Below are 14,081 nucleotides of genomic sequence, written 5' to 3'. Positions count from 1 at the left end.
TGATGGGGTGTCGTACCTGTGCTTTATTCCAATCAATGTCGCGTCTGCCTCAAGTATTGTCACGTGTCGGTCTGCACCCAAAAACTTGGAAGTCATTTCTAAATCGTTGATTCTTACTTTCACTTTATTGCCTAATATGTAGGAGTTTCCTTTCCTGTAACAGAAAAAAGATCTATAATGTAGGATTCAGTTTAAAGGGATTGTAAAGAGGTTTTCTAAATTTCTATGTGTATCAGGAACACTGATAGCAACAATTTGCAACGTTCCAATTTTCAATCAGATGTCTGTGGTTCGATTAATGACTCGTGGCCAATTGATGCTATCAGTTTCCATACCAACTTACAGCTTGGTAACCTGTTATAGCGTAGAAAGAATTTCATATGTCAACTGAAATTGGAACCTATGACGACTATTTGTTCTACGTAACCAAGCAAGTGATGTCATTATCATGTAAAGAATTAACACTCTGACTGTGCTATAGAATCCTCAATGAGATGGGAAGATAGAAGAGGGCTGAACATATTACCTAGTGTCTTCTACAGCTGGTTTTTTACATACGCAATGAAATTTTCCTCCAAAATCAATGTACATATCATCTTCAACGATGTTAATAATAGTTCCACTGACAACCCTTGACTTGTATGAACCAATCTGCATCAGCTTCGAATTTCTCAGTAATGTGGAAAAGCTTTCTGTATCTTCATCTACTACAGGCAAACCACTTTCCTCTGTTTCTTGTCCAGGCTTGGATTGAACCACATCAACATTTTCTTCAGGGACTGGGGCGTCCTTATCAACGAAATATATAAAGCTTTTCTGAGGCTCTGGCTGAGGGACATCTGGTGATTTCTTTCCAGTTGTGTCTGGTATCTCACGAATCGACAACTTCAATTCATCCTTAAATTGTTTTTCAATTTTCCTGGGTTTTGCTTCTTCTTTTGGTTCTGGTTTTGGTTTTGATTTTGGTTTGGGTTTAGGTACAGGTGCTGATTGTATCATTCTGTTGAGGATCTCCACTTTCATTTTTTCATAACTGGACTCTTCTGCATCTGATTTTGCTGATTTCGGTGTCTGATTCTTAAATTTTGAAAGAACCTTTCCCAAATTTTCTGACTTCTCTGACTTTACTGACATTTTTTTCTCACTCTTTAACATTATCTTTTCAGTACTAAATTCTGCATTTGATTCAGCAATTTTCTGACCAATGTCAACTCGAGGTGACAAATTTTGATCTTCATTTTCTGGATCATTTTTGGATGTCACTTGTTCCTTTCTGTTCAATTTTTTCGATCTGTCGTTGGAGATAATTTTACTTATTTGTTCTGATAGTTTCTTTCCTTTGCCACCCGTCGATGAATAGCAATATAAGACCTGATAGTTGAAATTTAATTTTGTTAAGAAATTTCCACGACAAGCTAACATGGTGGCTGCCATTTTGTTTTCCGAAACCAATCATATCGTTTGTTACATTTATCACCATAAAACAACATCTCTGATTGGTTGAAATTTTAGCCAGAGGCTTTAACAGCTTTCTTTTTTTAGAGAGCACATTTTCATTTTAATTTATTTTTCTGAATTAAAATTATGGCTTCAAATGCGGCAAATCTTGTTGAATTTTTCAGTTTGGTTGGTCAATTAAAGGTACGTTTCATTGGAGAGAAAGGTCTTCGCTGTCATGTAATTATTTTGATTTTATGAAGCCGCCAAGTAAGAGCTGATAAAAGGGTGGGGGGGGGGGGGGGGGGGGGGGGTATCGATTAATGGGGTTGGGTGTATCGATTAATTACAGACTAAGAGTGGCATCAGCTCTTCGTTTAATGATAAAGCAAAACATTTTGAGCCCTGCATGTTAATAATGACATTCTCCTTTGAATCCTTATGATTTAGAACTGTAGTCAATATGCTATACTTTTTGTCCTCCGTACAACAAATCTTAGGTGCATTTTGTTTTAATTTCAGAGAGTAAAGCGAACAGGATGGGTGAGGAACCACATTACAGACCCAGAAAGTGTAGCAGGTCACATGTATCGAATGGCTGTGATGGCGTTATTTATCTCCCCTGACACAGCCGTTAATAGAGACAGGTAGAATATTCGCAGGGCACTGTAGACAGCAAACTTCGTTTATCTTACAAATTATATGACCACCTATGTTAGGCATCTTGTTGTTAATATTGGACAATAAACCAAGGCCCTCTGTGTGCTAAACAGCTGTGCATGTTAAAGATCACCTGACTGTTTGAAATCTAAAAAGAGAAGGCCTTAGGCTTATGCAAAATGTCCCTGTTGTACGCTGCATATTGTCGTGTTATTTTAGGTGTATAAAGATGTGTCTGGTTCACGATATGGCAGAATGTATAGTAGGGGACATAACTCCATTTGACGGTATCACTAAAGAAGAAAAGAATAAAAGAGAAGAGGTAAGCTAAGAATTTCACTAAGACTACACTCTCCCCCCTCTCAAAAACCAACAAAATATGGAGAGTTGGTGCTAGGAAAAGTTCCATTGGCTGTGAGAATTTATTATTTCTATATGGATTTATTTATTTATAGTTCAACAGCTTATTAATTATATTTTCAGACAGCCATTCATTATATTTGTGGTCTGATTCCAGAGAAAATTGGTCAGGAAATACTTTTCTTATGGCAGGTAAAGTCTACACCTTGCTCTTCTGTAACTAATGGGCTAAAAAATGTGGGCAACACCCTGCAGTGTGAAATTAGGGAAATTTTGCCAGGACAGCATTAGCCAATTGTTTTTCAGTTTCCAACAGTTGTGGTATCTTTAACGTGCACAGTCTGTAGCACCTGAGAGTCGAGAGAAAGGATGTGTTCCTAAGTGATAAAATTTCTATTTGTTTCATTGTAGGAGTATGAATCAGGGACTACACCAGAAGCTATATTTGTAAAAGACCTAGATAAATACGATATGATCCAACAAGCTCATGAATATGAACAGATAGAAAATAAACCTAATAGTCTACAAGAATTCTTTTCAACAACTCAGGGTAAGAATCATCTTTAAAATGTAAAGCTATAATGACCTTTGGCTTTTACCTTAACTGAAACAGACACCTTTCCAATCCAATCAAATTGCTGCATTCTATGATACAAGAATGATGCTTTCAAGGTATAGCTGGACATTGTGCAGATGGGTAAGAATATGATAAATATTTTTTCCCCATTATTATATACACTATATACCGCTACGTTTTTACTGCTTTACCAATTTGATCCTTTACTATCATTTGTTTTAAATGCCCTATCTCCTCTTCGAATTTGCTTAATACAAATTACAATTTTTTAATATTGTAGGTCAGTTTAAAACAGAACAAGTTCAATCTTGGGTTAAAAGTTTACAAGATATTAGAAGTAACGCTGTCTCAAAATCAGAAGACAATACTACGTAGCGTGCAAATGTTTCAAATATTTGTGATTGAGAAATGAAAAAACATTGTCAAACTATTTGTTTCGCTCCTTGAAATAGTTTTGGATTTGAAGGATTCCAAGTTGATTTAAAAGGATACCATAAAGCTCAAATATTTGATGAGTTTTCTACGAGTCTTGTGAAAGGGACATAATTATGGGCATTACAAAACATATTATTCAAAATGTTTATATTTTAATTTTACGTTTATTGGAAAGATTATGGCAGTTATTTTTTGAAAATCAAACTATGGAGTCAAAATGTCACACCTGACTGTCATGTGGCCATACTGTTCTCACACACTCACACTCTGCAACTGAGGTTATGAACATGATATTATTTAAGAGGGTCAGCATGTTTTCAAAATCAAACTTTGTTAAGTCACAACATTTTCAATCAAACTTTGATATTATCAGCAGGGACAGTATATCTTCGTATTTACCGGTCAGATATGACTGTGGTGTGGAAATGACTGAATAAAATGATTTTCTAATTGTTCTTTTTTAAGCCATTTATTTGAACCATTCAAACTGTAACATTGTGATAAAAAAATAAACTTTTTTTGAAATAATTTCACCTTCGTCATAGAATATAGAATAATTTAAATAATTTAAGATATTGCCCTCAACCTGCCCTTATTAAGGGGGTAGGGCCTCACTGTTACATCTCCATGATGACAACGTACCCTTCAAAATCATTCGAATTGTTTCCCTGTTCACCAGTCCCTACCCTAGGGACAATCTCGCTCTAATAATAGATTTGTACTCAATATACAATATGTTCATTTCCCCTCCCCCTCATCATCATCATCATCATCTTCACTCTCCTCTGAACGAGAAGCTTCGTCTTTTTTCCGTTCTGATTGCGATAAATTGAAATGATAATCAAACGAAAACTCTTTCTTGTTGTGTCGATTATCCATCGTTAAATTGGCTTCATTGGTTTCTTTTTCATATCTTCGTAACTACAAGAAGAAATTGTCTGCATTATTAAGGATACATTTGATAAAGCTCTCGAAATAAAATGAAATGAATGGAGGTTTACGTCCTACTTTTCTGCACCATAGGCGGATGAAGACTGTTTAAAGCTCTTGTGGTCAAATATTAGATTGAAAATGATTTTTATTAACAAGAGAATTTTCTTAAATATAGGCATTCAACATTGTAGAAAGGGAAATTTAGATGGATTCCTACTTCTCTGCTTCATTCAACATTGTAGAAAGAGAAATTTAGATGGATTCCTACTTCTCTGCTTCATTCAACATTGTAGAAAGGGAAATTTAGATGGATTCCTACTTCTCTGCTTCATTCAACATTGTAGAAAGGGAAATTTAGATGGAATCCTACTTTTCTGCTTCATTCAACATTGTAGAAAGGGAAATTTAGATGGATTCCTACTTTTCTGCTTCATTCAACATTGTAGAAAGGGAAATTTAGATGGAATCCTTTTCTGCTTCATTCAACATTGTAGAAAAGGAAATTAAAATGGAATTTCTTTGTCCTACATCTCTGCTTCAGTTTTAGACAAATAAAGACCAGCAATCCAATGCAGTGAGCATTGAGGAAAATTTGAAATTACCTGAGAGAGAAAATCAACTCCCGTCCCCTTTACCTCCCAACCAGTTATCTTGTTAAATAATTGTTCAGGGGAACAAACTCCTACAACTCCTTCCTTCTTAAAATACTGAAATATAAACATCAGTCTAGTCATTATAGCTGACACCTCACCACAGATGTCTGACTGAAAATCGGAATGGTTCAAATCGATGCAAACAATGTCCCTGATACACATGACAAGTTTAGAAAACATCTTTACAACTCAAGAGTTAAGGCTTACCTTAGTTATATTACTACAATCTCTGTAGAGAAATTCGTTAGCTCGGGGATGTGTCAGATCTACAGCTTGTCCAACGTCTATTACCCAGACCTTGCCATCGTGCCATAATAGATTAAACTCTGATAAATCAGCATGGACTAGACAACACTCCTTCTGTAGCTTCTTCATTATCTAAATAATAGCATGGACAAAAATAAAACTGGAGCCATGTGTGGCACATAGTGGAACTTTGCTAATTTGCTAAAGTAGTTCATTTCACTTGGTTAGAGCAATGTAAAATGTTGAAGCATTGCGTACAATAAACTAAGGAGTGGTATACCATAACATTGTGTTCCGTTATTTAATTAATGAGTACCAAACTTATGACCGCTGTTCTTATTCGCAGCAATACACAACTAGTGATCGCTATGGTGTAAGAGCTTAAGAATAAATTTACTAAGTTCAGAATGTGCATTAGCATTTCTTATCCCACAGCAATTCCTTATTCTTTAGTGAGTTTCGAAGAATATTGAAAAATTACGTGGCCAGTAGAGTAGAGTAAAGTATTTTTAATTAAAGGAGGGATTACCTCTAAAGTTTGTTCATAAGCATCTTGTATATCAACAGTAGAAAGTTTGACATCCTTTAATTTAGGGGCAGGATGGGTGTTGTTTCCTATAAAACTCATAACTAACAGATGTTTCTTGATAGCCACTACTGTCGGACACGGCATGTCAAATTTTCTCATTCTGAAATATTACAGCACAAAATGTATTACCAATATGATTTGAATGGGCTGACTAGGTTGAAAGCATCGACCAGGGCATTAGAATTGTCCTTGAGAGGAATTCGAACTCATGGCACTAAAATACATTTTAAGTGTCTGCCTACTGACAAAGCTATCCCACAGGCCAAGACCGTATTTTCTAATTTTAACAAAGATAAAAGTTTAGATTTGAAGAAATGGAGTAATGGGATGGGAAAAAAACATCATACTAAATTCAGTTTTCGAAAATAAGGTCCCCGTCGATTAAGGGGGTAGGTAAATTCAGGGCATTCCCATATCAATATATCTTGAAGAAAGCAATTACCCAAGGTAAAATTACCTGTTGAGATTGGCCACTTCTTTCTCGGCCCAAATTCTGAGGATTTTTCTAGGGTTTAGCTTTTTAAAATCATCTCGTAAAAACCTGTGATCTCCCACGATATATTGTTGACGATTTTTAAACTCATTTAAACTGGTTTTAAAGATTTTTATAGCACATTCTTTTGGCATTTCTTTTCCTTCAAATCTGTAAATGCAATATGACATATAAACATGTGAACACTCTACAATCAAGTCAGATAACTCATTTGCAATCGTGAATAAACATTAAAGACTAGAAAAATACCATTTAGCAGAAATACCTTATAGAGGAATTCTGAGATCACTGAAATTTGATCTACCAGTTTAAATTAAATTTGAAACAACTTACACTCCACCAAAGGCGTGAAAAACAGCAGCTTCCTTTCCAGCACTGATAGAACCAGTGACAGAGTCCAGTACTCCAGAATTGACTAGTTTAAACAAGAGAATTCTAGTTCGGGGATCCACTACTTGATCCTGAAACACAACACAAAAAATATAGTCACAAAGAACAAATTCTAAGCAACAACATGTTTCAGGTTCTGTTTTAATATTTCTATATTCATTTGTAGTCACAAATAGTGTTGCATTGGGACCAAGTTATTTCATATAAGTGATCAAGAAATAAATTTATAATAGCAAATGAAATGACACAAAAAAATATACGTACTGCTGTAGCTTTTTCTGCTTTCTCGTGAACTCTGTTGTACTGTTTACTACCCGTTTGTGAAAAATGACGTAATTTATTGTAAATATGATTGGGTAAAACTAAATTCATCTTCTCAGCATCTCCCGACAAAAATTCTGGATGAAACTACAATGAAATGAAATGGGGTTTTACATCCTACTGTTCTGCACAAGATTGGGCTAATGTGGGGAACAGATAAAAATCATGGTTAATGGTAAGATATGTCACTCATTGTCCACTTGGCTGTGTGTTATCTCATTAATAATCCCATTAGTGCCTTCACTTGCATCAATGACACGGGGAAGACTGCTCCATTACTCTATCTTATCCTTTGCTGTCATCTTGGCTCCTCAGAGATTTCTGCTTAAGTCAAGTTCAAGCCCTGGACCTCCAAGTTTGTGAGAAAGCATCTTATATGACCAGAGAATTTAGCTACAAATATACCTTCATAATTTTCTCAGCATTTTTACGACCACATAATTCAGCATCATGTTTAGATTTAACAACTCCATCATCATCTACTGTTAAACCATTTTTATCAAACTGATACTTCCCTATAATACAGACAATGACATTAATTACAAATTTACTTACATCAGACATAATATACATGGACAAAGTATCGTATATTGTGTACATGCCAGGTAACAAAATGGTAAGAGACACATGTCCATGTTTCAACGAAACGTAAAGTTCATTTAACCCCAGTATTAGGAATCAGAAAAAAGTAAACTCAAATGAAACAAATAAAACTTACTGAATCCTGATTTAGGTTCGTAAACCTCCTCATCTGGACTGTCATCTATATACTCATCATCTACAGGTTCTACAGGCTGTCTGGCTTTATAATTATCAAATGATATTGATACTACAATAACCAAATAACACAAAAAAACAGAATGATCAAATAACAAAATTTATATGTCCAAAATCGTAAATCAATTTTCTGGATTTTCAACATTGTTGTTGACACATCTTGTTAACATTTCTCCCACTGTGTTCTTTGAAAATAAAGTCAAAATCAAGATACTACATGTATATTCTATATAATTCCTGTTAAGAAAATTTCTATGGCTAAAACAGGTAGAGAAGGATTAAATATAAAATAGTTTTCACAGAATCTGGCTGAAAGTTATAAACACTGCTATCTTACCTTTGCTTTCTCCGTTAAATTTCTTCGCTTCCCGAGCCAACATTTCATTCTGTTCTTTATCAAACTGTAGCTGTAACATCTGAGCTATTTTTAAATCATCTACTGTCTCTGGACTGTCATAGGCAGCAGCTATCATAGCATCTATATCTTCTTCTGTTTCCAAACTAGAAATAAATTAAATAAATTAAATAAATAGAGTTTTTCTGCACCATGTGGGCTAATGAAGATGGGCAATGCCATGCAGGGTGCAATGCAACATTAGCCTACTCTTTTTCTATTTCCAACTGTCAAGGGGTCTTTAACATGCACAGTCTGTAGCACACGGGTCCTCGGTCCAAATTAGAAATTTCAGCCAAAGCATCAAAACTTGTTAATAATCCTTAAGCAATGATGTTCCATTATTTATCAAAAATTGTTGTTTAAAAATGATTGGGCTGTATAAATATATAATGATGTACGACATAATGTTGACTCGCGTCTTGAATGAAATAACTAAGTACCTTGCTTGAGCAGGTTGAGGTTCTTTAGGTGCCACTTTTTCTAATTTTTTAGCTAATTTTAATTCTTGGTCTGACTGTATTTTACTGGCTAGTTGTTCGGACATGACGTCACTCAATGAACATGGTATAACTGGAGTTGGCTGACCCCAAGGTGATTTCGGTGGTGCTGACCAGGCACTTGTTTGTGATTTTGGTATTTCTTCTTGAGACATTGTTACTCCTAAACTCATTCTGGAATAGAAAACAATTTAATTATTATTTATAATGAAAAGCCACAGGGATGGAAATGAAAATCTAAATTATAGAATTGTCACTTCTGAACTAAGACCAGTTTAAATTGACATCAATAATGTTTTAAATTTTTATTTCTTAACCATTATCATTGATGTGCCTACAGAAGCATTGTATTATGTAGGCCTACTATGTGCTATGTGGACTCTAACAGGTATGCCCAGTTGACAAACCCAATCACAGAATGTAAACAAAATCCCCCCACCCTCATTTTAATTTTAAACTTAACGAAGTTTTTAAGTACCTTTTCTTTCACTTAAAGCTTTCAAACTCAGTATCTGTGTTGTCTGCAGTCCCTCTCGTTAGACTAAATGCAGACACACACGAAATACGGAATATATATAACAATTCCGTCTAAAAATAACTAATTTCGTAATTATTTTCAAACTGTTGTGAAATTGACAGTAGTCGCCATTTTCCAGACGTTTTCGTCCGCTAGAGTCTCACTTGCTTATCTGCCCCTGAAATTTGGAGTATTTCTTTAACTAGATTATTTTTCATTTTATTATTTCTCAAATTACGAAAAAGGTGATCATTTTACAATTTTTCAATAAAACTGGAATTTCCATTTCAAAATTCATTAGTTTCATTTTTGAAAAGGATTGAGCAAAGAAATTCATGACTTTAAAAAATTCCCAAATTAATCATCACTCCTAAACTTCATCAAGCTACAACTTCCGGTTTTGTAATTTGTAAAATCACGTTTTGGTAATTCTTGAATTTTTAACGATTTGTAGTAATTATTCAAGCTTCTGCTTTCAATTTCCCACGTCTTTGCATAGAATTGATTTAGAGGCTCGCCACTAAACGCGATCGGTAGTGATTTTCTCTCAAATTATGACGAGAACACAGTTTGATGACATGTTTCTTTTTGTTTATTGGTTTTTACTCTTCAGTTTTCATAACTTTTCATACTCAGCAATCAAGAATATATATCTTTTCTTTCAGAATCAGAATGGACAGAATATTGAGATTGGGTGGAGCAGGTGGAATGCCTGGTCTAGGACAGGTAAAACATATTAATTCTCTGTAGATCTACGCACTTTAACAGAAATTGAGCTTGGAATATGGATGTAGAAATATTTAACCACCCTGTCTATGTTTACTGCTTAGTAATTTCTAGTCATATACCTAGTGTTTTGTTTAACCGTCCACATATTACAGATTCAAACATCAAGTTACTGTGAAAGGTATTGCTAAGATTGATCCTGATTAAATGTTGTTACCTGTAAGCTACTATATATATACAATGTGTAGATTATTATGATCGTTATATTTTTGGATTGATATTTCAGGGTGCCCCAGCAGCAGATGCCCCAGTTGTAGATACAGCGGAACAAGTTTATATTTCTTCATTAGCTTTGTTAAAGGTAAGGTGCATAAATCGAACCATTAAAACAAAATCAAATCTATATAGTATAATTTGAAATTGCCAACAAAATCTGCTTCTGAGACGTTACTGAATAAACAGTTGACCAAGCTGTAAATAGGTAGACTAGGTCTTAGGGTAATCCTGTAGAATCAATGCCAAAAAGTTTATCAAAATTGTTATAAGTCTAAGATCTGTCTTTATTGATATGTTATATTTATTTTCTGTTGTTTTAGATGTTGAAACATGGTAGAGCTGGGGTACCTATGGAAGTAATGGGTTTAATGTTAGGAGAGTTTGTAGATGATTATACAGTTAGAGTTATTGATGTATTTGCTATGCCACAGTCAGGAACTGTAAGTTTCTTACGTTTACCTTGTAAATCTATCAGTCTTTCACTGTTTCATGTTGTCTTTAAGCTAAAAAAATGTCTGATTAAATTATTATCGATTGAGGGGTTTAGATTGTTCATCTGTCCCTTACGTGGTGTTGTAAAGAGGCTGATATATGCAAAGTCTGATATATAACAGAAAAGTTTATATCAATACATTACCAAATTAAAGACAACGAGGCAACCTTTTTTAGATTTAATGAGAATTTGAATCATTTGTAGGGCGTGAGTGTGGAAGCAGTAGACCCAGTTTTCCAGGCTAAAATGTTGGACATGTTAAAACAGACTGGAAGGTAAGAATCTACTCCTTTTATTAGTGAACTTCTAAAATCTGCATCCATACTTATAATACACTTAACATCACTATGTGATGGAGGTTGTCATCTTGAAATTAAATAAGTATTATATATTGTAGACCAGAGATGGTAGTAGGATGGTATCACTCTCATCCAGGGTTTGGTTGTTGGCTGTCTGGAGTAGATATTAACACACAGCAGTCTTTTGAAGCTTTATCAGAACGTGCTGTAGCTGTCGTTGTGGATCCTATACAGAGTGTGAAAGGAAAGGTATGTAGCCAACCGTATCCCTTTTCAATCTGACTATCTTTAATGGTAGGTAGATGACAAGTAGATGCGGATGCTGATATCACAAACTAGGTAGTTGAAGATAGTCGTAATAACTGGTTGTTGGACTATCTTTAAATGTGAAAGCAGTGCAATAAATCACAGTACTTTCAAGCATGGTCTAAGGGAAATAACTCTTGTTTGGAATTTGTTTTAGACTACAGACTACAAATACCTTCAATAAAATCAGCATTATGAAAAAGATATATTTTTAGTCGTGATAGCTAGTGGCAATCTATTTAAAACTTTTTAAGGCTGGTCTAAGGAACATAACCCTTGTTTATGATGATTGAAATTACAGACCACAAATAATTTGGTATTTTTCAGGTAGTCATTGATGCGTTTAGATTGATCAACCCCAATATGATGGTTTTAGGACAAGAACCAAGACAGACAACCTCTAATCTGGGACATTTACATAAACCTTCAATACAGGTAATATCATTTATTTCCCTCATTGCACACTGCATGGCGTTATCTGTCAATATTAGCCCCAATTAGAACTGATATCACCCTGTAACAATCAATTGAATAACTGTCCATTCAGATGATTTGTTACTCAAGATATATTTTATCATTGGGTCTGAATACTTTACTTAGTTTAAGTTTATTTTATGATAAATTTCTTGTTTTTCCAGGCATTAATTCATGGTTTAAACAGACATTACTACTCTATAGCTATCAACTATCGTAAAAACGAACTGGAACAAAAGGTAAGACTGATAAGATTTCAAAAGGGCAAGCTTTCTGCAAAAAATGATCCTAAATTGTACAAAATTATTGCCACACATTAGAATAGATTAATACTGATCGTGTTTCAAAGCGGACACTGGGCCAAAACTCAGAAACACTGTCCAAGGCATCAGGATTTGTCTCACCTTGAGGAGGTTTCAAATCCACAGCACCTAATAGACCAGTAGATGACAATCTAACTAGCTATGTATAATTGTTTTATATATTATAGATGTTATTAAATCTAAATAAGAAGAGTTGGGTAGATGGTTTATTGTTACAAGATTATAACACCCACTGTTCACTCAATGAGAAGGTTGTAGGAGAAATGTTAGACTTGGCTAAGAATTACCATAAGGTAGGTCTCGTACCCTTCTCGGCAGATATTTTGAGGCTCTCCCTGTCAGTGAAACTGGTTTGAGGGGCTGTGATGAAATGGAAAAGCATTTTTGTTCCCTAATCGAAGCTACAAGTAGTGAAAGTTAACGATCTTTCAAACAATTGTTAATCGATAAATCTAGTTTAATGTCACCCTACTGACGAATATGTCCTCATTGCATACTGCATGGCATTGTCTGTCTTCATTAGCTCAATCAATGAAAATATGTGGTTTTTATTCCCCAGGCTTTAGAAGAAGAAGAGACTATGACACCTGAACAACTTGCTATTAAAAACGTTGGAAAACAGGTACACTTCTTTCTCCTATCTTTTAACCTTAAAATTCTTGAGATTTTGTCACCATGGTTTTGGTTTGAGATTGACAATAAGCAGAGATAGGTTACTATGGGCTATAGGCAATACACGCAAAACATTTGGAAATCAAATCTTATACTTACGCAACTGTCCTGGCAAAATTTCCCTTTTTACAAAGTTTTGTTTGTCTTCATTAGCCCAATACGGTATATAGAATTGGACATAAAACATGATTTATTTTAACTAATTTCAGGACCCTAAGAGACATTTAGAAGAACATGTAGATGTTTTAATGACTACCAATATAGTTCAATGTTTAGGTTCTATGTTACACACTGTTGTCTTTAAATAAATAATTTATTCATGTCGTCATTGGTTACACGCTGGTACAGTCGGGCAGAGATAGTTCGGAACGTCCAGGAGGAGTCAAAACTTTATTTTCAAGGTAGAATATATAGTAATTGAAAATATACAAGTCAGATTTATATTGTGTTGATTATTACTTAAACTACCTTAAAATGAAATCGGACTGCTTGCGTTTATATTTAGAGGTTCTCCTAAATATGTATTAATATCTCTGTTTGTCTGTACTATAATTTTGTAAATAACTCATTTCAATCTTAATAAAAACATGTCCAATTCCATCTAGTTTTATTATCTTCCTTATGATGCTAATACACCAGATCCAACACGTCTCTACAACACAAAATAGAAACAATGTAAATGGAATATACTAACTTCGACATGACGTAACTTTCTCCGGCATTATATTGTTTCTCTTTTGTCATGCTCTACTGTCGTATCAGATCTGGTTTGAGTGCACCATGTCTCAAGAAAACCTGAGCAACACAGCTAGCTACATAAACTTTAGACTAAACCATCTTGCTGAGGGTCTGTGGGTCAGGAATGAAAATAACTAATTTGTTTTGAGTTAATTTATTGATTCTATAGACAAGTAAATATTTACATCACAAAAATAGTTCACAGTTCCTCAATTATAGATATATATATATACAAGCTTACAAATAGAAATACTTCAAATACCAACCAAATTTTGAAGACAGGTCTTTCTAATAAGCCTGCCAGTTGAACATACATTTTCTCTGTGTTTTTTCATACTCTAAAACACGATATACCAACAGAAAAGTAGGACATTAAACTTCATTCATTTCATTTAAAATATGAAAAGTTATCAGAGTTTAATTGACAAGTCAAACCATAAGACAAGTCGGTTCAATAAGCTTGGCATATAAATTAATTGTTTTTTTATCAGT

The 14,081-nt window shown here is 34.4% G+C and overlaps 4 protein-coding genes across 4 annotated transcripts; 2 read left to right on the top strand and 2 right to left on the bottom strand.

Annotated features, from left to right (window-relative positions):
• LOTGIDRAFT_68398 (hypothetical protein) lies at positions 1-714 on the bottom strand (the record flags this gene model as incomplete). The annotated part of the gene is made up of 2 exons (XM_009064959.1): positions 1-154; positions 527-714. Coding segments are annotated over 2 exons (342 nt in total), but the record flags the coding sequence as incomplete, so codon positions are not given.
• Positions 715-1,584: 870 nt separating this feature from the next.
• On the top strand, positions 1,585-3,409 carry LOTGIDRAFT_167561 (hypothetical protein; the record flags this gene model as incomplete). The annotated part of the gene is made up of 6 exons (XM_009065055.1): positions 1,585-1,641; positions 1,960-2,084; positions 2,317-2,419; positions 2,581-2,649; positions 2,869-3,007; positions 3,315-3,409. 6 exons carry the CDS (start codon positions 1,585-1,587, stop codon positions 3,407-3,409), a joined length of 588 nt encoding a protein of 195 aa, XP_009063303.1.
• A 1,517-nt stretch (positions 3,410-4,926) lies between these two features.
• Positions 4,927-8,920, bottom strand: LOTGIDRAFT_129978 (hypothetical protein; the record flags this gene model as incomplete). Its single annotated transcript, XM_009065054.1, has 10 exons — positions 4,927-5,109; positions 5,263-5,433; positions 5,831-5,990; positions 6,348-6,533; positions 6,717-6,844; positions 7,038-7,181; positions 7,500-7,576; positions 7,813-7,923; positions 8,209-8,321; positions 8,709-8,920. The coding sequence occupies 10 exons, from the start codon at positions 8,918-8,920 to the stop codon at positions 4,927-4,929; spliced, it is 1,485 nt and encodes a 494-aa protein (XP_009063302.1).
• A 550-nt stretch (positions 8,921-9,470) lies between these two features.
• On the top strand, positions 9,471-13,450 carry LOTGIDRAFT_195467 (hypothetical protein). Its single transcript, XM_009065053.1, has 11 exons — positions 9,471-9,527; positions 9,948-10,008; positions 10,295-10,369; positions 10,605-10,724; positions 10,982-11,052; positions 11,175-11,325; positions 11,710-11,817; positions 12,021-12,095; positions 12,347-12,472; positions 12,739-12,801; positions 13,061-13,450. Exons 2-11 carry the CDS (start codon positions 9,955-9,957, stop codon positions 13,157-13,159), a joined length of 942 nt encoding a protein of 313 aa, XP_009063301.1. The 5' UTR covers positions 9,471-9,527; positions 9,948-9,954; the 3' UTR covers positions 13,160-13,450.
• The last annotated feature ends 631 nt before the right edge of the window (positions 13,451-14,081 follow it).

Source organism: Lottia gigantea (genome assembly GCF_000327385.1).
Source record: "Lottia gigantea unplaced genomic scaffold LOTGIsca_67, whole genome shotgun sequence".
NCBI lineage: Eukaryota > Metazoa > Mollusca > Gastropoda > Lottiidae > Lottia > Lottia gigantea.
Note: the sequence above shows the minus strand (reverse complement) of the source record. Positions and strands in the feature narration are given on the sequence as shown.